We start from the raw sequence: 26,634 nt of genomic DNA, 5'->3' as shown, positions 1-26,634 counted from the left end.
CAGGTTCCTACTTCTCATTTAATCATTTTGAGTTATTCATTTAGGTTATATATGTGCTTTATTTGCTTTGAAATGCACTATATTTATGAAGCGTATCTATTCTGTGATTCATGTTGACAGAAATTTGAGATTTGGATCGCATGTCATTTTACTGATTTCCATCCAGTATTATACCCGGGTGTATAAACAAAACACATTCAAACCAGCTCTGGCTTTCTTTATTTGTTTATTTTTTAATGCTGGAGTTAGAACAGAACTTCATATTGCAATAATTCCAGATAATTTCGGTTACATTATATTTTGGGATATTGCATTTCAAACGAATTGAGGATTTAATACTTGTGCACTTAGAGCGAGATCAGAAATATCCGCAGGAATATTTTATTTTCAAATTATGTCATTTGAATTGAAAAACCAGTGGATACATTGAATTTATATTTTTTTTCTCCACTCGTTTCAATACAGCGTCTCATACTATGCCCATGACACGGTATAAATAGACTTCTATATTTGGAAATGTCGTCGGGGTTGGATTTTTTGAGGCATGGTGGATATGGTTAGTTAGTGTACATCTCCTTTCAGTAGCATAACTCTGCAAAGAACAGGAAACAAAAGTAAGGCACGCACACAGATACAGTCCTTGGCAGCGGTGGCAGCAGCCTTGGTTCAGCTCGACCAACTGTGGTGTGTATAAATTTGCTTGCTGAATGACAACACACAGTATCTGGGCAACAAATAAGGCAAGTAGATTCATTACGATCTCACACTGAAAGCTCAGATCGTGTTGATCTCTCTTCTTGATTCGAAAAGAGATATCGGATTTTTTTAAAAGTCTGTATTTTCTGTTCGTTTTGTAAAATGCTGCAGAACATGTAAACTCAACATGACGCGAAAGAGCGTTTGTTTCGGAGCCTGGAGAAAGCTATTTTGTTTCCTGTGTTCACTTGTTTTCTGGCCTTGTACGTCGAGTATGTCCTTTCCCCCCATGTACAAACGCAGACTTGCAGATTAAATGCTTTTTTTTCTACCAACATATGAAAAGTATTAATGCATTTGCACCAAAGGAAACAAAGAATCCTAAACATTGGCGAGTTATTAATAATAATAATAATAATAATAATAGCGCAACATCTCATTCTTTTTTTGTCTCTGACACTAAAGTGATGCTTTGGCAGGCTTCCTGTGTTGTGGCTAAACATTTGTATGCCTGCCGCTGATCTTTGACTTTGCGAATGGTTAATTTGTTCTGCTGCAGATGGAAACAACTTCCTGTGAACAGACAGACTTTTACCTTTACTTTTTAATCCCCTGTTCAATTCAACTCAGATGAACACCTGCTGTGCGTTGATGTGATCCGAGCAATCGGGGTCAAAAACAGAACTTATCAGTGGAAGTGAAAGACTCAAGTGAACTGGATTTTTTTTTTTTTTTACATTTTGGGTCTAACTGACTTCGCTTTTTGTCGCTCTTTCGTCTCCAGCATGTTGACTCCGTATCCGTGACGACCCGGAGGCCTCACCAGAACATGGAGCGCGTATCGGTACAGTATGAATATCAGTATTCCACCAGGAACGGCCGCCTAGTTTCCATCAAGCCCGATGAGGTTTACCTTCTCATCTCGAAGACCAACGAACACTGGTGGCGCATTCGCAAAGACCGACACACCTCGCCGTTTTATGCCCCGGCAAAGTACATGAAGGAACTCCCGTCGTCCTCCAAAGACTCTCAGATGGATTCGGCTACGGGGAACGGTGAAGCAGCTAGCGTACTAGCGAGAGACGATGCTTTTGCTTTCGGCGAGAACAGACCCGGTCGCTCCGCGCAAACTGTGGATTTACATTTTCGGACGCAGGTTTCGACCGACGGGTTCGAATCGGAGCACGACCCAGAGCGACGTCAGGCAAAAGCTCATCCGGCGTCATCCGAAGACAGTAAAGCGGAGCCGCCGCCGAAAATATTAGTGACCGATGAAAAAGGCGAGGACGTTTTTTCGGACTTCGAGGACAAGGGATTCCCTCCTCCTCCTCCTTCCCTTAATTCCGAAACTTGGGACACAATTCCAGAGGAAAAAAACTCAAATGAGCCGCAAGATACCATTTATCCAAGTGACGCTCTGGAGCTCAAGGTGCAGCATTTAAGTCAAACTTCTGCAACAGATGCGACTGCAGACGAGCAGGTAAGGCACTCATTCTGTAGTTTCATTTCTGCGATTCACCCTTGAAACGGATACCGACAAGTGCGTGAATTTTGTTTTCCAGCCACTAGGGGGAACAGTTTTATCATTTACCGGGCAAAGACGGGCCACGATCCCTGCTAAACACAGCTAAACTGTGAACTATGAGACATTTATTACGTAACAGAATTCTACAGGACATTTAACATTGGCAAGGAGATACACCTTTAGGGGAGATTTAAAGGGACATATCCGTCCCGCCGCCGGAGCAGTCAAAGGGTTACATTATTAGTAAAATGAAATTAAAGATTGTGTAACGTGATCGCCGTGTTTATTGTCCGTTTCTGTAAAAATATTCTCACGTGGGAGATCCAGGGTGAGTCAGTGTTGCAAAGATTGAGGAAAAACAGAGTTTTTTTTTTTTTTTTTTTTTTTTTGGGGGAAAAGATAAGAAATGTATCTCAGCTGGTGGGTATGCCAGGGGTGGCCGGGGTCACGGGACCAGCCGTAGCCGTCGTCAAAACATCTTGAAAGATAAAAAAAATGCACTTTTGGCCGGGGAGAATCCTTCTGATGGAGCTCTTATCTTTATTTTTTTCCAAATTTTCCAAATGCTGATATCAACTACGTACCACAGTCATGTTATGTTTATGCCCATTTATACTTCCAGTTCACTTGAAGGGAAATATTATACTTTCTACTCTCTTACCTTCATCTGGAGGGCCGAAGTACCTCATTACTTTTAAGTTTCAAGTGTTACAAGTTTTCTTTTTGTTCGTCCCGTTCTCTGAAAGGACCGGAAAAGAAAACACAAGATTATAAATGTCTGTGATAAAGCGATGGGGTTTCTGTCGCTTTACAGATGCGACTGACTTCTTGGAGTCCAAAGTTCAACCCAAAGTTGAACATAATCTGCATCTTTTAGTGGAATTCAATAACGGCAAAAAGGTCGCTGGTTGGATTCCAACTGGAAGCCTTTCTGTGTGTGGAGTTTGCATGTTCTTCACCCCAAAACCCGAATTTGCATGAACTCAGGAACCCCGACTGCAGGATAAGTGGTTTTGATAATGAACTGATGAATGCATGCTTTGATATTGTAATTATATTTTTCACATAGGATGTGAAGCATGTTATACAGATATATGGGGAAAAAAACCTTTTTTTTTTCAATGTTAGCATATGCATGAACTATAATTGGGTTGTGATTGTGTTATGCTACATATATTGCATAGCTAGTGATATGCATCATTTAATTATACTTGTTTGCTAATGTTTAATCACAAAAGTAAACAAGTCCAATTAATGTAGTTGATCTTGCAAACACCATGTGGAGTTGAGGAGAGATAAATGATGCAACTTGGAATGAAAGGGGGGAAAAAAAAACTGCATCAACCACAAACTAGATATTATCCACCTTTGTCGAAACTGGATGGAGAATAAATTCAATCCGGTAAAAATGTACGACCGTTAGCAAAGTGGAAATACACCGAGGGAATCTCGGTGGCCCCCCGGAGAGGCCACCTTTTTTTAAAAACAAAAAACAAACTACTTCAAATTCCCTCAGCTCCTCTCGCTTTAAAGCTGATAAAGACATCTTTGTGGGGGGATTTTATGTCACCGCTTTTTCGTTTCTTCTGGGTCGGTTTAATTGGAGTCATCTGCCCGTTTTTCATGTAGCAGAAAATAACTGAGCAGGAGGTCGAAGTCAATGTCCTCGAAAGTTGGATTTATATTTCCAAAATACAAACTCAATTAGAGATGAGTTTTGCATTTGAAAGGGTTAAGGGTGTGGAATAAACAAACAATTTTTTATTATCACTGTAGTATGTTCATGTGAAAGGAGCTGGAATCTGGAAACTATATCTGTCTTACACAAAAAAGTGTAAATGTAGCGCAGACAAATTGAGAATAATTCCGATTATATCAGTATTTTGAATATTGAAGTGCAACCAAAATATATATTCAACAATGCGATGCGAAATATTTTGTAAAATAGGATTTTGTGTGTGTGTGTTTTAGCAAAACACTTAAAACGTGGCATGTTTTGAAAGTTAATCAATAAGTATCGGGATGAGATTACAGCATTCGTTATCTGCAGGATTAACATTAGCTATGGATTAAAGTAATCAAATTAGTCCTCGAAGGCAGGAGGTGAATTTAAAAGTTCACTGTTTGATTTTAGAAATAAAAAGAGACAAGAAAATTGGACCCTAAATGATTATACAGTCAAAGCAGTGACCAAAACAATGACCAGGACAGTGTGAGTGTGTGTATGTGTGTGTGTGTGTGTGTGTGTGTGTGTGTGTGTGTTAACCCCTTCGTTGCAGTGAAGGTCCGAACGGGGACAATGTCGGGCCCCGGGCCCTGCAGGATCTGTGCCAGCTCATCAACATGTGAAAGGCTGTTTCAGCGCAGGGACAGGGTTGGGGGGTTCAGGGGTGTGTGCATATGCGAGTATGCGTGTGTGTGTGTGTGTGTGTGTGTGTGTGTGGTGTTGGGTAGGCAGTGTCCTGTAGTGGAAGCAGCTGATTCAGACCCTGTCCTGTCCCGGACTCACTCGCAAAGCCTTGCGTGGTTTTTTCTTTTTCTTTTTTTGTTTGGGGGGGGTTGCTTTTTGTTTCCTGATTGACAGCTCTCAGGCGAAGTGTTTTTAAGGGGGGGAAGAAGAAGGAGGAACAGGCGCAGGGCGTTGGTGCAGGAGTGTCTCCCAAAGACCGGCCCCGGGGAACAGGTTGTGTCAGCTGGGTGTCTCCCTTCTCAGGAGAGGAAGGAGTTAAACGTGAAAAGCCACGTTGGCCACTCCCTGACTAACCTCCAGCTGCTACCTGCCTTCCCCCCCCTCGGGCCTGCGGCCGCTTCGATCCCGGGAGCCGTGAACGCGGCACGGCGGGGGGAACAGCCAGCTCACACACACACACACACACACACACGCTGGGATGCAGCACGCCGGCCGTGAATGACCTGCCCCGGGTGAGTTCAGTTGTTTCGGTCGCACCTGTCGCACACCTGGATCGCTTCTCGGCCTTTCCTCGTGTGTCCGATCGTAGTTTCCGTGTAAATTCCTGCATTTTAAATAACTCTCTATCATTTGTGCCTTTCTATGTCCCCCCTTTTTTTTTTTTTCCCCGGGAGGCATGAATGAGCTCTACACTTTTTCTTTTTTCTTTACTGGACTGTAAACGTGCCAGGACCCCTCAAGTGTTTTAATTCTTACCCCCACAATGAAGGTCCATCTCCATGGTGACGTGAGGGGGGGGTCTGGCCTGACTCCCAGCAAGCAGGGCTTTGGAGCTTTTAGTGCCAACCCTACCATGCATTCAGTGTGTGTGTGTATATGTGTGTGTGTGTGAGCAGAACTTGCAATTAGCTCAAATGTAGGCCACTCCGTATCGAGGTTATGTCGGCCGTTCTTTGGATTCATCTGGGATATGAAGTGTGGTAAGTGGATGTGGGATCCAGAGGGGATCCGAAACCGGAAGGGTACGAACACCTCTTTTGTTTCGCGGTGATAAACGACACAAATGTAGAGCCGTCGCGATTGTCTCACAGAAACTCCCCTCCGCTGATAATTTGTCCGATTGATTTATTACTTAGCCGAGACGAGAGGTCCGATGTCCCATTGATCTTCCGCCGTCCCCCTTCCAAAAAAAACAAGCCCAGACCCCCGAGGCCCGGCGCTTTCCCGACACGCCGTCGCCTCCGTGCGACAGATGAAATCAAATGCGGAGAAACTGCTCCGACAGGTAGTGTGAGAGCGTGTGTCATCGGGTCTCGGGTGGGAACAGGTGCGTGTTGTCTTCAGATAACGAAAAAAAGACGCCGTTGTTTTGTTTTTTGTTTTTTTTTCCCCGCCACGAGTTTCTACGATGAAATCAGACGGCGTGGAACGCAGAGTTAATTAGCCGTTGTGCAGGATCTGCTGGTGTGTGTGTGTGTGTGTTACATTAGTTAGTCGTCTTTTGCGATCGCTCTCGACCCGAATACAAGTCTTGAAACCTAATTTTATTCTCAGGCTCTTGATTCCTCTGTTGAAAGTAGGTGGAAGCGGCAGGTTTGCATTTCTCGCAGCGGGAGGAATATGGATTCCCCGCCGTGCCTGCCGGTCGAGCTGCACAGGCTCATATGTCATCACACAATAGTTGACAGAGGACTTTCTATTTTTTTTTTTATTTTGGTTTCAACGCCTGTGGATGACTCATGAGCGCACCAGATGCACAAACATATCGATAAAAAGGAATCCGGGCCGGAGTGTTACTCCGCTCCTTTTCTCATGCTGGTGTAATCGCTTCTCAGCTTGATATTGTTGTTTTTTCTACATTCTTCGGCACTAAATTGCTGATTTTTTGATAAGGTCTGTTCATTTCCAGGGCATTCCTTCGCGTCTTTAAGTCGTTGGCCGTTAACAAAAGGTCTCCTGTGAATTTGGTCATGTGTTTAGCACAGGAGGCTACATTGAATTTGTTTGTTTTGGGGGATTTTAAGAACACTGATATGATACGGGGCCGTATTAGGAATAAAAACACTCGTGGATGATTCGGAGAACGACACATCCGCAGGAATCCTCAGCTGGTTCCTCACCAAGTGTTGTGCGAGGGATTCAAACTTCCCTTACTACTAGGAGAACTTTTCAAAAATAATGTTTGCAAAGATTTCAAAAAGGATCGGTTACCTTTTTGTCATCTGAGCCGCATTGAAATCTCACAGGGACAAAAAAAAAAACAAAAAACAAATCCCAGCTTCGGCCCGGGACGGATCAGCTTTCGCCGTGTTTGCTCACCGTGTGTCGATATGCACCCCCTCCTCCTCCTCCTCCTCCTCCCGCCACCACCTCCAGCAGATAAATGTCAAAGTGTCATCTTTGTGAAAAGGGGATGGCGGGTTTGGGGGGGCTCCATTTCACTTGGCTGTGTTTCCTCAGACGGCAGCTGGTATTAAACGCCCAACCCCTCCTCTTCCTCATTCGCTGACAACACGTCACCTATGAACTACAACTGGGAGGAATCCGTCATGAACAAGTCATTCCAGCAGTGCTTTTTTTTTTTTAATTTATTTTTTCCCTTTTCCTCCTTTTTTTTTCGCCGGTTGGTGTGTTTGTTTGCACGCGAGTCTCGGCCCCGAAGTGCAAAGATAAGAACACGATAAGACGCTGATGACTTCCACATGGAGCGTTTATGGAGTTTTTCCTGGATTCTGGGCCGTGAGCGGTGTGATGTAAGAGCCGGGGGGAGGAGCCGCATCCATTCAATAGCCGGACTGTGTGCTTTGTGGCGTGATTTGGGCCCCAATTTGGCTCGCCGTTGTTTGATTGGACGACTGCTAATGTGGTTAAGTAATCAAACAGACTGCTGCTTCATGCATAGCTGAGGGCACAGAGTTGACTGGCCTTTGTTTATGTTTTTATAATACCAAATAATGCCTCCCAACATAGTTTACACAGCTGATGAACTTAGTTTATGACTGATATTGTTGTGCAGTTTTGTTATCCTACAGTTCATTATCAAAAGACAAATTATTATCATTACTATAATTGTTATTATTATTTTTATTATAATTATTGTAATTATTATTGTTGTTGTTACTATTATTATTATTATTATTATTATTATTATTATTATTGGTAGTCGTAGTAGTAGTATTTTTATTATTATTATTATTTTTATTATTATTATGATTATTGTTGTTGTTGTTGTTGTTGTTGTTGTTATGAAGCAGGTCTTACCAATAGATTTAGATTTAAGTTTATAGAAAGAGGTGCTAAATAATACACAAGTCATAGCAGCTCAGTCAAGAGCCAAAGCAGCATCATTTTAAAAGATCAGAATAAAGGAAAGAATAAGAAAGAATAATAAAAAATGAGAAAGGAAAGAATAAAGGAACCAATTTGGATGCAAAAAAAAAGGGGGAAAACAAGCTCAAAATCACGATCCAAGAAAAAAATCGAATTAGATAAACAGCAAATAGACAAATAGGAGAAAATGACTTTGTTTATATTTGTTAAACTGAAGAAAATATACAGTGAAAAGTGTAGGAGCCATCAATTGCATAGAGTCTATTTACAAATAAAGTTATGAAAAAAGAAATAAAAAGTGCAACTGTGGGAACCAGTTCTTTCCTCTTGAATGATGGGCACTTGAGAATATATATTTAAATATATATATATATATATATGTATATATATCTATATATACACACTATGAACAGGGTTTCTCTTGGATGACTAAATTTTCTCTAGAAATCTTTATTGCTTAAGCACATTTCTGTGGAAAACAAATGTCTGTTCTGGCACTTCAGGGAAGAATGTCTGGGATGTTCCTGGAAGAATGGACTCACTGCATCATCAGCAACTTCATCGGCGAGCGTATATATTGCGACTCCTTTCCCTCCCCCGAATCTAAAAATGAAAGACTTTAACCCTCCTCCTGTGTTAGGTTTCTGGTAGCATCCCCGGTGTTAACGGGTCGGTTTCGACCCGTGCCTTAAATCAGCTTTAAAATACACTAAAAATAAAAACTTAAATTCCAATTCTTTTTCTCATCTCTTGGTTACCTTGTTATGCTTCCTTATCCATGAAAATATTTGATTTAAAATTTTTTGTTGTGGTTCTCTGGGCCTTTTTATTGTTATTGGTATACTTCTCGATTTCAATAAAAAACAGAAAAATCAACCTCAAGAGAATAATATAAATAAATTAAAGGATGTTGTGTTACCAGAATATTGGTAAGGGGTATAGAACACATCTCTGAAATGAATTTGTTGATTTATTTTTTTCATTTTAAAATGTTTAACTATAGTAACATCTATAGTGTTATGGGTCATTTTCGACCCATATATATTTTCTTCAAGAAAATGCAAAGAAACAAAAAAATGTCAGCAATAGGACTTTAAAATGAACACTCTGAAACACAGGACAGGTCATAACACAAAATATCATTGGCCATCTTCTGGTCATTCGCTGGCAAGTGTAGGTGGCTGTCAGCTTGTCCAGGTTGTCCACTCCTCCTTTGTTTTTATTATAGTAAAGGATTATTGTGGGCTTCCTGATGACACAACTGCAGCTTTGTGAGGAGTAGACAGAAGTATCACATTCTGTCTTCTTTTTGGACAATATGAGACAACAGTGGTGGTGTCTGTAAAAGCAAACTTGGAGGAAAGTGGAACCCAGTCTTTCACCTGCACGATTTCAGCAGGCAACTCAGGTTTATTTTTCCACACTGTGCCCACCATGGTAAGTTTCCTCTTGGGAAGTTCTTGTCCAAAGTCATAGGTGGTAAAAAAAACATGTCACAAGTGATATTGTGACCCTGCAGTCCAGCGGTCATGTCAAGGACGTGACTGGACATGCTCATCTTTGTTTGTTTTGTCTTTTGGAGCAATACTGGACAAATGAGCATCCCCAGAAGCTCACATGATTGGGGGAGGAGGTGGCTGTCATCGTGTTGGCTGACAATGCATTTATGATTTAAATTTTGGCTATAATTATTGATTTGTAATCTTATTTTTATACCCGGGTCGAAACTGACCCTAACACTACAAAGGACATAATTTTAACTAGAGCATTTTATAATGCAGTGAAAAAAAAATGTTTTTGTTGAATTTTGTTGACATCAAGGTTCCTGACAAAGTCAAGAAGCCTTGATGCAATAAAAAAATTTTAAGTGATTATTTTATGCATTTAAAAACTAAAACGGGTCGCTGGCGACCCTAACACAAGAGGAGGGTTAAATGAACCCGTAGCATTGTGCTAATATTGTCATGTGGAGGAGGAAGTCAAGATTGTGCACTTGGCCCTCAAACCAGACTTCCTCTTTCAAGAATTCAGCCCTCGTGGAGTCTCAACAATATAATGTCTCATCAGAGAAGCAGCTCTTTGCTGTCAGTTATTACACACACACACACACACACACACAACTGTCAGAGTGGCCTATAAGTAGAGGGTAAAATATAACATACAACATTTAAAAAAACAAAATTACTTTTTCATGATATTCTAATATTTTGAGATCGTATTTTTGAGTTAGATGTAAGCCATAATCAGAAATATTAAAGTCATAAAAGGCTTGCAATATTTCAGTTGATTTGTAATGAATCCAGAATGTGTGACTTTTTTCTTTTTGTAATTGCATTACAGAAGATGAAGAACTTTATCGCAATATTTGAATTTCCTGAGACGATCCTGTACGTTGCTGTGTATCTCAATGATGCAACCTGTTCTGAAATTCAAATTATCTATGAAACAAAGTTATCTGGCACATTGTTTGTCGTGAAAAACGGTTTTCAACTTTATGCTTTTTTTTTTTTTTCCTCCCTGCATCATTTCCTCTTTTGTAAGTTTGGGGCTAAAAGAGTTCCTCCCTTTCTACCTAACTCTGGTCTCTGTCCTGTTTTCATTGTCTCTTTCTGCTTTTTGGCTCCCAGACAGTTACCCTCTATCCCCTATCTTTTGCACAGGAATTCATGCATGTGTATGTGTGTGTGTGTGTGTGTGTGTGTGGGTCTATCTGTGTGTGTGTGTGTGTGTGTGTGCGCCCGCGCAGTCCCTTCCTGCTGTTATTGTAACAGAGCTCACAGTTCTCCTTTTCTGTCTGAGCTGCAAATGTCACAGCTGCTGCGAGAGGATGTGTGCGTGACGGCGTGTTCATGAATTCGGGTTTGCCTCCTGCCTCGACACCAGCCGGCAGAATGTGGACAAACGTCTGACGGTGGGGGGGGGACAGTCCGGGGACCTTTTTAAGACAAATGGCTGCGGCGAATTAGACGATATAAACATGGTGGACATGTACGCCAGGGTTTGGCCGAGTCACCGGCCCAAGCAGGGCTTGGGTCTGCCGGTGGCTCCTCAGGTAGGTGCTCGCTACCTTCTCCATATTTTTTGGTCTTATTTTTGTCAACAATGTTTCTGTTGAAATGACCGTCAGCCATGAAGTTTGGCATTGTTTGCTTTAGTTTGCAAAGTTAAGTGTCTCTTTGTGTTGAAAAGCTACGGATGAAAAGTCAGGGGTTTGACGTTTTTTTTTTTTTTTTTTTTGCAGTGTTGAAATCTTGCCGTAATCTACCGCGCCTCCCTCCAGAGAAAAGTGTCGCAATGAAATATACCGCTTTCATTTTGATTTGGCAAAACTTTGCACTCCGAGAGGTGATTTAAGTTCTCAAAAAAAAAAAAAAGAAAACATGTGATTTAGTTAACTTTTTTTTTTTTGCTTTTCGGTGCTTTATCTTAAACATTCAAGAATTTCAATTATTTAGCGGGGGAATCGACCGATCCCTGTATCAGAATATTTAGCTATAATAAAGCTTGTGCTTGTGTCTCATTGAAATCATCGTGCTTTCAATTACAGTCCATCTGCTTCTATCCGTCACAACGGTTTGTTGCGTCGTGACTGTTGGATTGTTATTTTTTTTAAATATGTGTGTGAAAGAATAACAGCGTAAAGTGTTGTTCCTTTAAATCCAGCCAGCACGTGTTATACAGTATTGTTTCGCATCTTATCAGATTATCGCTGATCATATCATACAAATGCAGGCGGACGGTGCAAACTACACATCTTAAATGGTGATATGACTTTGCAAAGTGAATTTGCAGGCAGTCAAAAGTTGGTTCTACTTTTTTTTTTTTTTTTTTTTTTTTTGGTTTGCTGGTCGCTTTGTTGCACTCGGGAAATTGTTTTCAAAATAACGCACGACTGAAGTGGATATTAGCAAGCCATTAGCTAATAATAAGCAAGAAGACTCCCCCCCCCAAAATCAATGAGAAGGTTTTATCATTGTTTTCAAGGGTATTTCCATCACGGTCATTCCTGATATACATCCTAGCACTTGTTGATGTTTATATTTTTATCAGTATATTGATGCAGTTTGACTGTCTCTGCACGTCGGCCCAATTTTAGCGGCTTCTTTCGAAATCCCAACGCAGCAGCTTCGGCTGATCGATTACGCACCTATTTCATTTCCTCTCTCCAACCCCCTGTTCGGGATCAATTTCTTTCAGGGTCACTTGTCTGGCTGTCTGTATTGATCACCTCGTGGACGTGCGAGATCGATAGCGGAGCAAAGTTGTGGCAAAGCGACAGCGCCAAAATTGGCACATAAAGCCAGTTTATCAGCAAGTTTATCATCAGAAATGCTCTCCTTCATCGGTGTTAGATGTTTTTTTTTTTTTTTTATAAACGTAGTGGTGTGTTTCAGCCCTGCCCGCAGGATGGAAGCGCACACAGGTCTCACATCCTGGTAAATATAGAGCATGAGGCGAGCAGAGAACCAAGAGGTAGGTAGACAAGCTGCACGGGCTCTTTGTATTCGTGCCACCATGACGGCGTCGGAGAGAATCCGGTACCCGACGGGTCTCATCGTGAAGAAAAGTGATATCGGTAGGAAACAGGTGAGAACAAGGCGGCTTAAGAATTTGTTGTCGTTTTGTTTTGTCATTTCGAGAGCGACGGTGACATTTGGTCGTTGCGTCACGGCGTCATTAGTGTAGAGGACAGAGGCGGCCTTTCATCGCAGGCTCGCTCTTACGCCAGTTCTTCAAACAAATGTGTTGTGCTCACTGGGCCCATTTGCATGTCATATTCCTACCATGCAGTAATTCAAATCATGTGGAAGTCTTTCCATGAAAGGAAATTCATCGGCATCCTTCCGATGGAACGACGGCAGATGCTTCGCAGCGCGAAAACAAAACCGATTTTCGCTCCCGTGACTCCTCTGCCTGTGTGTTTGGGTCGGAGGTGAATGTTTTGTTTACGCCCAAAGACCAACACTCGATCGGCTGGAGATTACCGATACCGACTCAGACATTAGACATCTGAGTCCAATTTGACATCTGAGTTCAATTTGAGACGGCTTTGAGAAGTGTTGCAGAGTTTTTGTGATAGAGTTGAATAGAGAGAGAGAGTTCATTGCTGTGAAAAGGAAACTATAGGTGTTTTTTTTTTTTTTTAAGACAAAACATTGCTTCCTCTACTGTTTGGGCGGTGCAGATGGCTAACCTCCTAAGTCATAGGTGTCAAACTCTGGCCCGTGGGCCAAATTTGGGCCGCACTGTAATAATATTTGGCCCGCAAAGCCATACCAAATGACTATTAGAGTATAATCTACAGTGCATGTACCGCTAATTCTACAAATCCCAGAATTTTCTGCTGGTGTTTTGGTACGAAAATCACAACAGCACCCATAAACGCCCTCTCCTCTGTGTACAATTGTCATAGCGACCTTATGCTAATACTGGCACCCTGCTACATAGCCAAAAAATAGGATTTTGCATGTGTGCAATATTAAGTTATATACTGTATAGAATTAAGCTATGCTTGTTCCATATTTTGTTTTTAAGCAAAACTTGTTTGGGTTCATTTTTTTATTATTATTATTTTTTTCATAAAATATCAATGTTGGCCCGCGGTTTTGAATTTTGGCCCACTGTGTTTTTGACACCCCTGTCATCATTGCTATATTGCTATTACGGGCTGTAGAATGGTGCAAACCAGGATAACCTCAAAACAAAATGTGTCTAAATTGAAAAAGGTTGACAGATAATTAAGTAAAACTACATTTGCAACAAGGCAATGTGGAAAATGCTCCATCGCAAACAAAAGACACGCCTTCTGCGTGTCACAACAGAATATAGATACCTGTCACATGTGAAAACAGAGCGAGCTTCTCGTGAGTGTGAACCCATGAATGCATGCAGAGAACTGGATCTACCCTTGAAAGGCACAACAAGTCCACACAGCTCTGACTTCCAGTCATCCACGTCCACGTTACCCGGCCAGTCGTCCAATTATAACAGCCCTCTTGCTTGTGTCTGTACCCGGCTTGAATTGAATTAGCTTGTGATATAATAATTTCATTTCAATGGCTCTCCACTGGTTTCCAAGTATCTTCATGATCACATTAGGTAAGAGGTCTACAACGGGGGGTTCGCGACCCCACCCTTCGGGGTCTGCAGCAGGAACATATTTTTAAAATGGTTTTCGTTCTATTTTTTCACGACAAATTTGCCAGATGTCTCAGAAAAACAACAGAAAACTGTCCATTGTTTTAATATCTCAGTAATGCATGCAAGAGAACGGGTATGTTTATACTCGGCCGTGGCGCAAACTCTTCATCCATCATTTTCGCTGAGAATAAAAACGTCAAACTGAACCGTTTGCCTGCACGACTATCACGCAGTTGACTGATGATGTTGGTATTGGCATTGGTATCGGACAAGGTGTGTTTATAAATGGCGTTGGCGCAGCCACCCTACACAATCTACCTTTTTACAAATAAAAACTTCAATAGCCAATAGCTCAGGCTTGAACCCCTAGTAACATTATACATTATACATGGTATTAGGCCCATATTGGTTTAAAACACAATCAATACAGTAGGGGGTCCGTGCTCCGTTCGGGGACCATTAGGCTGAAAAACATTATGTAGTTAAACATGTTTTTTGTTGGATTTGTCTCTTCAACTTGTCTTGATGCCTTCAAAGCGTTGCACTTGGGCAGCGCCGGTATAGTAAACAAGGAAATGCCAACTTCCTTACCTTGATCCCGAAGGAGGGCTTCTTGAGACAAGCTTCTCCTGGAGCTTTGGCTAGGCTTGGCTAATGTTTAAGAAAATGATCAAATCTACCGAAATCTCCCAGTACACACATATTCATTACCGCAAGATGAACTCGGCAGGACAATTTTACCAACCGGGTAAAGAAGCGGAGTTGAAATCGCAATTTTCGGTTCTTAAATATTGCCGAGTGTAGTTGCATCGGAATGGAAACAAGCAACGGGGAAGGAGTGTCTCAAATTCGGCTTCTTCATCTGCATTTTATGATCCTTTCACAGGTGGAGAATGACGGCCTGCGGTCGGCCGTTTACGTCAATGTGACACAGCTTCGCCAAAGCGTCTCGGAGTCTCCCCCCTCGGCTCCCTTGTCCTACTCCCCTTCCTGTCTTGACCCGGAAGAATGGGAGGTGCATGTTGACCAGGAAAGTGGACAGGAGTACTATTATCACCCCGCCACGGGACACACCACCTGGGATAACCCCTTCATCGACAACCCGGGGGACCCCGAGTCGCTCCTGGCAGAAGAGCCTTGTTTCTCCTCGCCTCCTCAGTCTCCGGCCTGCTCGCAGTCCACCGCCTCCCCCACCGCGTGGACCTCGGACTGGGAGCAGCTAGTGGATGAGATCAGCGGTCGCCTCTACTTCTACAACCCGATGTCTGGGGAAACGTCCTGGGAGCCTCCGGAGCAGCTGAGCCCGTACCCCCCGCTGATGGAGCCCATGAGCGTGCACAGATTTCACGAGGACGGGCCGGTAAGGACGGCCTGGCTGCTCTACTTAGCTCCCACTTTTAGCTTAACCCAGGGGACATCTGTAAATGCGGTCTGCTTTAAATGGAATTAAATCTTCTGCACCTACATAGCAGACAGCGGCAGTGCAATATTATCCCTAGGGGTGTCCTCAATGCTGGAAGACATTTGTCCTTATTCTGAATGGGTGTTTTTTGGAGTCTCCCAGACTCCCAGACAAGAAATATACCCATAAAAAAACAAGGTTTTCAAAGTTTTCGTGAATGTAAGCGTCAAAGAATTAAACAGCTTTATCTAGATAGATCCCGTTTTGGAGGATTACTGTTTCTGATACTTTCCCAGAGACCTAAGTTCATGAATACCGCAGGTCTGACCTTATTCTTTTCCTTTATTTGGTTAGTCTGCAGTTATGTCAAATTGTGATATTAGCTTACCTTGGCGCCGCTGTTGTTTTTCTTTGGAATCTAATATTATAATGATGATGGCATCCAGGCACTTGGAACACTGAGTTAGTAAACTTTGTCTGAGTCGAGGCTCACAGCGTCAGACGCTGAAAACCCCGGTGTTTGACGGTTTCAAGCTGTTTCAACTCAGGTAACCCCCCCGCCCCCTCGCCCCGCTCCCGCCAAGTAACTTCTTCGAGCCGGTGAAAATAAGATTATCAGGGCGAGAATAAATTCTACTTTCATGCAGAGCTGCCGGTTATTGAGCAAAGTCAGGCAACGGTCTGTTCCACTTCTGTAAAAAGCTCCGTATCCAGGTCACGGCGCGGAATACTTCGAACAAACCATTTACAACAAAAGCAGAACTCCGGGGCGCCGCGTCTATGGATTATTGCGTCGATTCTCAGCCTGAAGCTAACCCAGGACTACGGAGATCATCCCTAACCCTGACAGTTTGACAATTTGGGACGTGGACGTTTGCTTGCTTGTTACAGTCACAGAGCACTTCTATTTTTGTGATCCCCAGCCTCCTCTACCTGAGGAGGACTACCCTTGCGGCGACGACGCGTCCGCCGAGCAACCGGAGCGCTTCGACGACCTGCTCGCCACAGGTCCCCCGACCCTGCCCAAGGAGTACACCCTCAGCCATGTTACCCGGACCATCATCCCCAGAGCCAACCTGGACCGCAGCACCCCCGCCGGCTGGAACCTCAACGTGGAAGCCAACGGCACTTGGGTGTTCACTAGTGAAAACACTCCCGATCAGGTAGTTTCACTTCAGCCCAAATTCACGATGTCGCAACGAAACCGACCGGGTAGTTTCAACACTTGCCCAAGGTTTGCGGGTTTGCACTAGCCCAAAAAAAGAAAAGTAGCCTTGAGGACAACATCCTCTACATGTACATTTTACATAACAAATTTTGAAACACGTCTCTTCAGTTGACTACAACTGCAATGAAGAATATACACAAACACGGCAGTTAGCCAGTTCCCCTCGCGGCAAAAAGGTTTTATTTCGACAAGGGGCCTTTCTGTGTGGAGTCTCCATGCTCTCCCAGTGTCTGCATGGGTTTCCTTCAGGTTCTCCGGTTTTCCCCCGCAGTCCAAAAACACATAGGAGACCCGAAATTGCCCAGTTATCGTAAATGAGAGGGTTGTACGGCTACATGCGGGTCTGTGATCGCCCAACGACAGCTGGGATAGGCTTCATCCGACACCGAGTGCAGGATGAGCGGTGTAGATAACGAACGAATAAATGTCGAGCTCTGCTAACCACCGTCCATTTCAAACCGGCTCAGTAAATATAACCTGCACGAATGAAATCCCATTCGTTCTCTTGTCAAAATCGTCTTGTCTCGGCAACCGGACTCGAGACATTTCACCCGTCATCCGAGAGGCTTCTTCGACGAGTCCGGTTTCCAAGACAAGAAGATTTTGACGAGAATTCACCGTGACGCCGATGACTGAGAACCGCCACAGAAATCTCATTTGTTCATTTGGTAAATAACACAAAGACATCCCAGACCTGCCGGACGGGTTCAATTAAAACGCCTGATGTATCTCGGTGCACGGATCCGGGTGTCCCCAGTTGTTTGCTATGTGGATGTAATATGTAATATGTAATATGTAATATGAACAGCGGTAATGTTGTGTTATCCAACAGTGGGTCAAGTCGGTGGACGATCAGGGTCAAACCTACTACTACCTGAGAGACGGCTCCAAGTCCGAGTGGAACCTGCCGGAGGTAAAACACTTTGGACATTTTGTTCATTCCCCTGTGGAAAGCACTTTGTCACAAGTCTTATTTAAGTGCTGTTGTGTTACCCGACGCATGCTTGGAATTATATAAGTGGATGAAAACATGAATTTCAGTCTTCAAGAGAATTAAAGATGTCTCGCCGTCTTGAACTGACATACAGATTGTTTAAATATATTTAAAAAAAAAATGAAATATTAAACGCAGTGTTGTTTGACAAGTGGCTCATCCATTCCTGAATTTAAAAATAATCCCAATTCTCCATAAAAATGAAACTAAAACGGTGTGTTTGGGTCCCTCCAGGCCCCCGCGGCGACGGGCCCGTCCAGGACGGAGAACGGCGTGGAAGCAGATGGCGTTGGCGTCGTCAAGAACTGGAGACACGCGGGGTCGACGCAGTTCAACCTGACCATGGACGAAGGGGTAGACCGATCACACACACACACACACACACACACACACACACACAGACAGACAGACACGCTCCCAGGCCTGCACGCACATGAACAGCCTCGCAGGCGTGTCGAAAGCTTTTCTGTTTCAGCCGAAGTCGTCAGAGTGGCGGCGACTGTCTGCTCGACAGCCGGCGCTTCTGCATTATTAACCCCTCGGTGCGCCGCTGGAGGTTGTCGCATTGTGTCCGAGTGTTGCTTTTACGCCTAGTCAAAGATAATTTCCTTCCTTAATCCTAAATCGGACGATAAGGTTTGACAATTCAATTCTAATCACTGAAGAAGTATCCGCCGGTCTGGTTTGCTGCACTGCTGCGGTTTCTTATGGTGTCTTTGTTTTTTGCATTTACATTTTTTTTTTACCTTTTTTGACATGTCCGACTGCTATGATGCTAATAAAGTAGATAAAATAAAACTATCTATCTATCTATCCATCTATCTATCTATCTATCTATCTATCTATCTATCTATCTATCTATCTATCTATCTATCTATCTATCTATCTATCTATCTATCTATCTATCTATCTATCTATCTATCTATCATCTATCTATCTATCTATCTATCATCTATCTATCATCTATCTATGATGCTAATAAAGTAGATAAAATAAAACTATCTATCTATCTATCTATCTATCTATCTATCTATCTATCTATCTATCTATCTATCTATCTATCTATCTATCTATCTATCTATCTATCTATCTATCTATCTATCTATCTATTCTTATATAATAATGATAATTTCCTGGCGAGGAAGCGCGGCACGGCAGTTCTAGCAGGAAATGCAATTCTCACTGTTGATTTTACATTGACAACTTGGACTCTTGAACTTTCACAAGGCCGCCGGAGTCTGAAGTTAAAAGATGATTCATCCCGAGAAGCCTTTTTTTGAATTATTTAAAGAAAAAAATGATCAAAAAACCAGGCGGAAAAGGGAACATCTGCAGACAGTTTATTTCCGCTACTTTTTGTATCTTGTTGATCTGACGCTGTGAGAAAGACGTCTTGCGACAGAAAAAGTGAAAATGCACAAAATAAGCTTATTTTCAATCGAATGCTCTTGTTCTGTTCACCCTGTTAGTGATTTGATAATGAACCAAGTTCATAGTTACACCGCAGGATACTGCGTGTAAAAGCATCCCAAGATGCAAGTGTATTTGCAGTCCCTATGTCCTCTATTGTAAGTCGCTTTGGATAAAAGCGTCTGCCAAATGCAATGTAATGTAATGTAAAGATGTAAAAAATGATGATAGAATCGTCATTTTAAACGTAACCCTTGTCTTTCTCCGCTGTCTGTCGCTCAGAGGTTCGTCCCGACCCACAGGAGGAACACGTCGGACTACAGCAGCGACAGCTCCAGCACGGGGAACTCTCCGGAGGCGCAGCACAACGTGAGCGACGTTTCCGAAACCGAAGCGGCAACGATCGGTCCCGTGACCCGCTGGCGTATCACAAGGGTTCTCTTTGTCTGTCCCTCAAGGCGTTTGGGTTTCGACCCTGGAGAAATCCCTATTATCTGACCTCCAGGTGGCTGCGCTATAACGTGGGTGTTTTAGCTCCGGCGCTCACCCGGAGCCCGAAACATAGATAGCCGCGTCTATCTATGACGGGCGAAAGGTGTGATGTCAAACATCTCCAGGAAACTTTCATCTCCTTCATCAAATGTCACATACGTCACATTCGTTGTGTATTTTCGCGGATTTCAAATGTTTCCGAAACCGTAAAACCCGACGAATGGCCATTTATTTACATCTCAACATTCTTATGGGGTAAATTTTCCAATTTAGTTTTAACTCCGTTACTTGTGCCTTTACATGGAGTTGCGATTGTTGCCAATAATTTGATTTTTGGAGAATTTTCACAAATTTTTCACAAATTATAATTTGTGAATTATGTGAAATGATATTGGAAAAGAAGAGGTGGGTTTATCCCTATTTGCAAACAACATTTCACGCTCTTATCTGTATTGGGTGAAAATATTCCAGCGCAGAGCAGGGAATCAAAAAAAGGAATATATCATAATGTTAATTATTCTCTCGCCCCTGTGTTCGTTCTGCCATCACGTCCTTTTCCGTCGCACCCGACCCGACAATCGCCGCCTTGCACAGAAACTGACCCGCCGCCGCCGCCGCCGCTTTGGCTCATTTTCAGGTGCAGAACTTAGAGAAAGCGGGAATTCTCAACAAAACCAAGGTGTCTGAGAACGGCAAGAAAGTCAGGTCAGTCTCCTCTCCGAAGGTTTTTTTTTTTAGTTAATATCGTTTTTGTTTGGTTTTATTTTATTTCCGTGTCGGTTTCAGGAAGAACTGGGCCCTGACGTGGACGGTTCTTCACGGAGGCGTGTTGACGTTCCACAAGGACCCAAAATCCGCAGCGCCCGGCGCTTTGGTACGGCTAACCATCCGTTCCGACTAAAGAGTGTACTTAAAAACTAAACAAAAAAAAAAAACATGTCTCCATGCACTGCTTTCCGTGAAGGAGTGAAAGCTGCAGATTGTTTTTCCGTACGCCTTAAATGCGTCAACGCGTGTGAATATCGTGCGATGGCGAAGACGTGCCCTCATCTTTAGATTCTGGAATGCTGTACGGTCAGTTTGCTGAGCGGCTTTGTGTTCCTTCGCGCAGAGCAAAACCAATCAGATCGTCCCGGAGGTGACGGTGGACCTGCGGGGAGCCGTGATTGGCTGGGCCTCAAAGGACAAATCCAGCAAGAAGAATGTTTTGGAGGTGTGTGTTTTTGTTTACATTGTCAACATCATCTATGAGCTGCCCCTTTAAGGATGCATTAGAAGTTTCTTCCAACGAGCGCATTTTCTACAACTAGTTTTATACTCAAAAATGCATTTGTCTTCAAACAATGTAAAAATTAGAAACACAATAATCTAATTTACGTTGTAAATCAGCAACTACAATGAAAACAGAAGGTGTTGCAATATAATTCGCCGAAAAAGGAGCTTTCAGTAAATTGCCTTCTGCGTAAATTTACGTTCATTTTTTTATTCACACAAGGGGTGGGCAAGTATTTTGTCTGGCGGGCCACTTGTAATTTTCAATTTTTATGCGCGCGCCAACTAGGTATCATGGAAATTGAAGGAAATGAAAATTGAAATCTAAATATTTACATTTTTTTGGCATTTTATTTCAACTTAAAATCGTCAATGATCATATAAATGTACCGATTTTATTTTGTATGCAATCATCCATACAAAATTAAACAAAAAGGAAAAAAAATAAGGAGTTTCAAAATTCAATATTGATTGAAAATATTCAAAGAAAATATTTGTGGTGGGCCGGATAAAAAAGCAAAACGGACCACAAAAAGGTCACGGCTTAAACTCCATGTGATTGAAGCGTCTCCCCCCGCCTTCTGATTTCGTCCTGCAGTTAAAAGCTAAGAACGGCGTCGAGTTCCTGATCCAGTACGACACGGAGAGCATCATCAACGACTGGCACAAAGTCTTAGTGGACACCATTCGGCAGATGGTGAGTCCAACGTTTCGGATCCCCCGACCTGATCGGAGACAGCGCCTTTCGCACAGGACGTAGAACAGGAGTGTCCAAACTTTTTTCGCATACAGAAAAAAAAATATAAAAATGACCGAGCCATTTCACTTCTATTGTGTTAGAATAACAAAATCGATAAAATGTTAGTTAACTATGCTTTTTAATTGAATATGGCTGGAGTGAAAATCATCAGAGGTTTCTTTTAATGGATTTTCATTTATTTTGTTACCAAAGGGGTGAATGTAATCTGCAGTGAAACAACAGTTTCACTGAAAACCAGAAAGTCATGAAATAGCTCACCATAACATCAATCTCTTCAAAGGGAACACAAAAAATGCACAACATAGTAATATGGTGTGAAGAGATTTAACTGCAAGGGACATATTCAATTATATTTTTAGAATTTGCTTAAAAGGGACCACCAGTTGGCCCGCGGGCCGTAGTTTGGACGTCCTCCGAGTGTGTCGAAGTGTTGCTGAGCGAGACGCCGAACTCCGATGGACACCAACCTACTGCTCACCGTTCATCCATGATGGGTTCATTGCAGAGAAGGAATTTCCCAAAAAGAGGAATTAAAACCTTAAAAATGATCTAAGACATCGCAACTTGGTGCGGACAAATGAGAATAGACGTATATGTATTTATAGCTTCACACACACTTTCTTAGGTTATCTTTCATCGCCGTGGATCCACAACTTCCCCTTAGCGTCACCCAGAACACACACACACCCACTCAAGGTGAATTGCTAATTTTAATATAAAGGAACGAGCGGCCTAGTTGTTGTGTTCAAAACGCCGTTCGTTTGTCAGGAGTACCAGGACCACCATTCGGAGGAGGAGGACGGGGACTTGTATGACAAGATCACGGATCGAGAGGAGAAGCTAGCAGATAAACGGAGAGGTGAACCGCTTAACCGCCCCCCTCATACAGATGTGACGTGTATCCTGTAGGTCACGTGAACTTGAAAATCCGCCGTGTTTCTTTCAGCGTCTCGGCCGAGCGTCAACAGCACGGGAGGGGGGGGGGAGACCGACCAGAAGAGGGTTCGAACCAAGCTGATGAAGTTCCTGATGAAACGCCCGACGCTTCAGTCCGTCAAGGAGAAAGGATACATTCGAGGTGATCGGAATCACAATCAGGAAAAACCTTGATTCAATAAATAAATAAAAATAAATAAAAAATAAATAGAAATAAATAATAAAATAAATAAAAATGAAAAAAATAAAGAAAGAAAAATAAAGAAAAATACAGAGAAAATTAAGAAAAAAAAAAAAAAGGTTAATATATATTTATATAATTACTGTACATATATTGTGTAAATTGTAGGTACGCTTGCTCTGCATTTATACCATAAATATACTGCTCAAAAAAATAAAGGGAACACTTGAACAACACAGTGTAACTCCAAGTCAATCACAGTTCTGTGAAATCATAGTGTCCACTCAGGAAGCAACAGATTCATTTTGACTTGTTTTAAGGACATTACATCAAAGTTGGATCAGCCTGGAGTTTGTTTTTACACTTTAATTTTGAGTGTGATTCCTAATCCAGACCTCCATGGGTTGATACAATTGATTTCCATTGATCATTTTTGTGTGATTTTGTTGTCAGCACATTCAACTGTGTAAAGAGCAAAGTATTTCATTAGGATATTTCATTCATTTAGATCTAGGATGTGTTTTTTAAGTGTTCCCTTTATTTTTTTGAGTAGTGTATATCATGATTTTCTCGCATGGTGACTGAGACAAGCTGTATCTAAAGATTTGTTATTGTTTACATATCTGCGTTTGCATGTCCTCCCAACACTGTTTTTATCCCTTCGTTTGTGGTTTTTCACTTAATGCACTGCTTGTTGTGTTCTATTAGTGAAACTATTAAAAGGCACATTTATTTCCCATGTCTTTTCTTGTATTTGTTTTCCTCATGCTGTGTTTCTCCACCCGCAGACAACGTGTTTGGCTGCCATCTGTCCACGCTGTGCGCACAAGAAAGGACCACGGTTCCCAGCTTTGTTGAAAAATGTGTCCGCGCCGTGGAAAACAGAGGTCAGTCATACTTTCTCTCGAGTGTTTTCTCTTCTCGCTGCGAAAGTCGACTGAGGAGGGGATCTCCCTGTGTTTGGTCTGCAGGCCTGGACATCGATGGGCTCTACAGAGTGAGCGGCAACCTCGCTATCATTCAAAAACTGCGCTTCAAGGCGGATCACGGTAAACAAAACAGGATATGTATATCCGTCGCTGCATCGTGGTTTGTTATTCTTCTCGAAACCACGGGAAATTCCTGCTTGCAATCAGTCTCTTTTCTCAAAAAACATCAAGTTATGGTCCAAATAAATGTCATAAAATTAGCATTAAATGTCAAGTAATTATTTTAAAGGTTGCCACGCCAAATTAAATGAGATAAATTGAATTATCCGCTGATTTTTTTCCATTCATCAGATATTTATATTCATCAAAGTATTATGAGAGAGTCCTCTGCAGAAGAAACAGATAAATAAACTTTCTGTGCTGTTATGTAATAAACCCAATCACATAAACACGTGAGTGGTGGAGCTCTGACTCCGGTCCCGCCTACTGTGCACTAACGCTCAGGGCACCCGTCTTGTCCTAAAAAAAATTAAAAAAATAAAAAAAAATTAAAATAAAATAAAAATAAAAATAAATAAATAATAAAAAAAAAACATAATAAAATAAGGAAAAAAAACATAATAAAATAAGGAAAAAAAAAACATTTAAATCAATAAAAAAAAAAACAAAAAAAACTGTCTCGTCTTTGCAGAGGAGCTGGACCTGGAGGATGGACAGTGGGAGGACGTGCACGTCATCACCGGGGCGCTGAAATTATTTTTCCGGGAGCTTCAAGAGCCTCTTTTTCCTTTTAGTCACTTTAATAGATTCATCTCAGCCATTAGTAAGATGGATTTTTGTTCTTGTCTGTGTCAGTCCTTGATGACAAATACATTAAATACTGATATTTGAATGACAATTGTGGTGATTAAATTTACATTAAAACTATATTTATAACAACCAGCCCTCTTATTGTCCTAGGAATTCCCGATTACAACACAAAAGTGTGTCGTATCCACGAGCTGGTCAGGTCACTTCCTCCGCCGAATCATGACACCATGAAACTTCTTTTTGGGCATTTACGCAGGTACGCTAACATGAATTTTGGAGATAACGTATATTTGTATATGTATTTATATGTATATATGTATGTATACATATGTATTATATGTATTAAGAGTGCTTGGTACATGAAGAGCTAGCCGGTCAAAGAGTGAAACTGCAAGTGTGGCTTTCAGTCTGTGGGCCCAGAACGTTCAAGGCTGATCCTGGACGTTGTTTTATTTGCATCAAGCGAAGCAAATCAGCTTTTTATTGAAACGCTGACTCTGGATTAGGCATCCTGGATTCACCGGAAGGTTTTCTAACACCCGCACCTGCAAAGCGCAGGTGTGACGAAAGCCTCCGGACACAAAAAGAGCGAAACCGTTTCTCACGTTTTGCTTTTCCTCGCAGGGTCATCCAATACGGGGACGACAATCGCATGACAGTGCAGAACGTGGCCATCGTGTTTGGACCCACGTTGCTCCGGCCCGAGATCGAGTCGGCCAACATCACCATGTACATGGTCTTTCAGAACCAGATAGTGGAGATAATCCTCAATGAATACGAGCGCTTTTTCCATTCCAGCTAAAACAGTCGGCGGGCCTCCGATGACGGAACGCCAATCGGTGCAAAACGCCGTTCGAAACGTGACATTGAAATGCAACCCCCCCTTTAAAAATAATAAGCTAAAAAGGTTTATTACTTTGCTCTGTTCAAGTTCAAGTAGTCTTTGTTGCATGTTTTAACCGCAGATTTTTCTGGAACTCATCAGCAGAGCGAGTGCAATGTTAAAATTATCTTTGACAGTATTAAAATATTGGAGAAGAACCTTTAAGATTCGCTTGGACGGAAGAATAATTGCTCTTACTCCCTGAAACCAGTTGGCTTTCGCTCACAAGTCACTTTTTTTGAGATTTTATTTGTCTGCTTTGTTTTATGTGTCTCTTTTTCGCTGTTTATTTTGCTTTGTCATAAGTGCATAGCAGCAGTGTCATAGAACTCAAGCCAAACATAGGCAGACGCATTAATCCCCTCTTTAAAACTTGGTCAATTATTGCTTCCATCTTTATTTTTTACAAATTTTAATGACATTAAAAATCACACGTAACTGAGACTGTATTCTAATGCTGTTCATTTTCTTCTCTATGCTGTCTCATTTCCAACCGTGGTTTTTATTGTAATGTAGAAATATATGTATGATGTTGTATTTCAAGAAACTGTATGATAATAACCTAGAAATATAAATTAGCGACAAAGTTGTCAGGAAAAAAATGACTCTGATTGTGAAACGGACGTGAATTCTAGAGCTATATTTCCTGTACATAGAAATAGATGGCATATTTATGCTGTAAGGTGTTGAAAAAGCTATTCCATAATAAAAATAACTTTGTAAAAAAATGTTTTGCACATGTTCATTTCCACCTTTGATGAATATGAAAAAAGATCTTTTTGAATGAACGTCTTATTGAAATTCAAAGGGTTTTTCTTACCCATCAATGTAGTTTCGGTGACATCTAGCGCCAAAATGGATAAATTACAACAGAGAACAAGTACTGTTCCAACCTATATGAGCATAATTTACAAATCTCAAATCTAATTTCAAAATACGATTTTTAACATGATTACATTTAACAATAAAAATGTAAGACACAAAAGCATGGAGTGGGAAGACAAACGAATTGTCCTCGCCAGCTGTAAATTATATAAAGTGCATTATTGAGTTAATATGAATGGTTCTAACGACCCATATTTATTTTATTCTGCAAAAATACAAAATAGTGACAAAGCGTTTTCTTTGTGTGTTTTTTTGTAACAAACTATTGACCTTTTAATTTCGTACGCTGATGAGATCAATTGTGGGTTGGACAAACTAAACGTGTGGTCGTTGATGCCGAACGTTTTGTT

The 26,634-nt window shown here is 41.9% G+C and overlaps 1 protein-coding gene across 1 annotated transcript; it reads left to right on the top strand.

The window, feature by feature from the left end:
- Positions 1 to 1,435: 1,435 nt before the first annotated feature.
- On the top strand, positions 1,436 to 26,115 carry arhgap27 (Rho GTPase activating protein 27). The gene is made up of 19 exons (XM_086139509.1): positions 1,436 to 2,176; positions 10,807 to 11,013; positions 14,989 to 15,462; positions 16,428 to 16,667; positions 17,565 to 17,645; positions 17,961 to 18,080; positions 19,419 to 19,505; positions 19,595 to 19,657; positions 20,266 to 20,333; positions 20,415 to 20,502; positions 20,740 to 20,841; positions 21,499 to 21,597; positions 22,429 to 22,519; positions 22,607 to 22,738; positions 23,566 to 23,664; positions 23,749 to 23,826; positions 24,398 to 24,529; positions 24,667 to 24,772; positions 25,141 to 26,115. Exons 1-19 carry the CDS (start codon positions 1,526 to 1,528, stop codon positions 25,316 to 25,318), a joined length of 3,096 nt encoding a protein of 1,031 aa, XP_085995635.1. The 5' UTR covers positions 1,436 to 1,525; the 3' UTR covers positions 25,319 to 26,115.
- The last annotated feature ends 519 nt before the right edge of the window (positions 26,116 to 26,634 follow it).

Source organism: Fistularia commersonii, chromosome 32 (genome assembly GCF_037954325.1).
Source record: "Fistularia commersonii isolate RoL2024-O1a breed Wild chromosome 32, RoL_Fcom_v1.0, whole genome shotgun sequence".
Classification (NCBI taxonomy): Eukaryota; Metazoa; Chordata; class Actinopteri; order Syngnathiformes; family Fistulariidae; genus Fistularia; species Fistularia commersonii.
The sequence above is the reverse complement of the archived record's forward strand: the minus strand, read 5'-3'. Positions and strand labels throughout refer to the sequence as shown.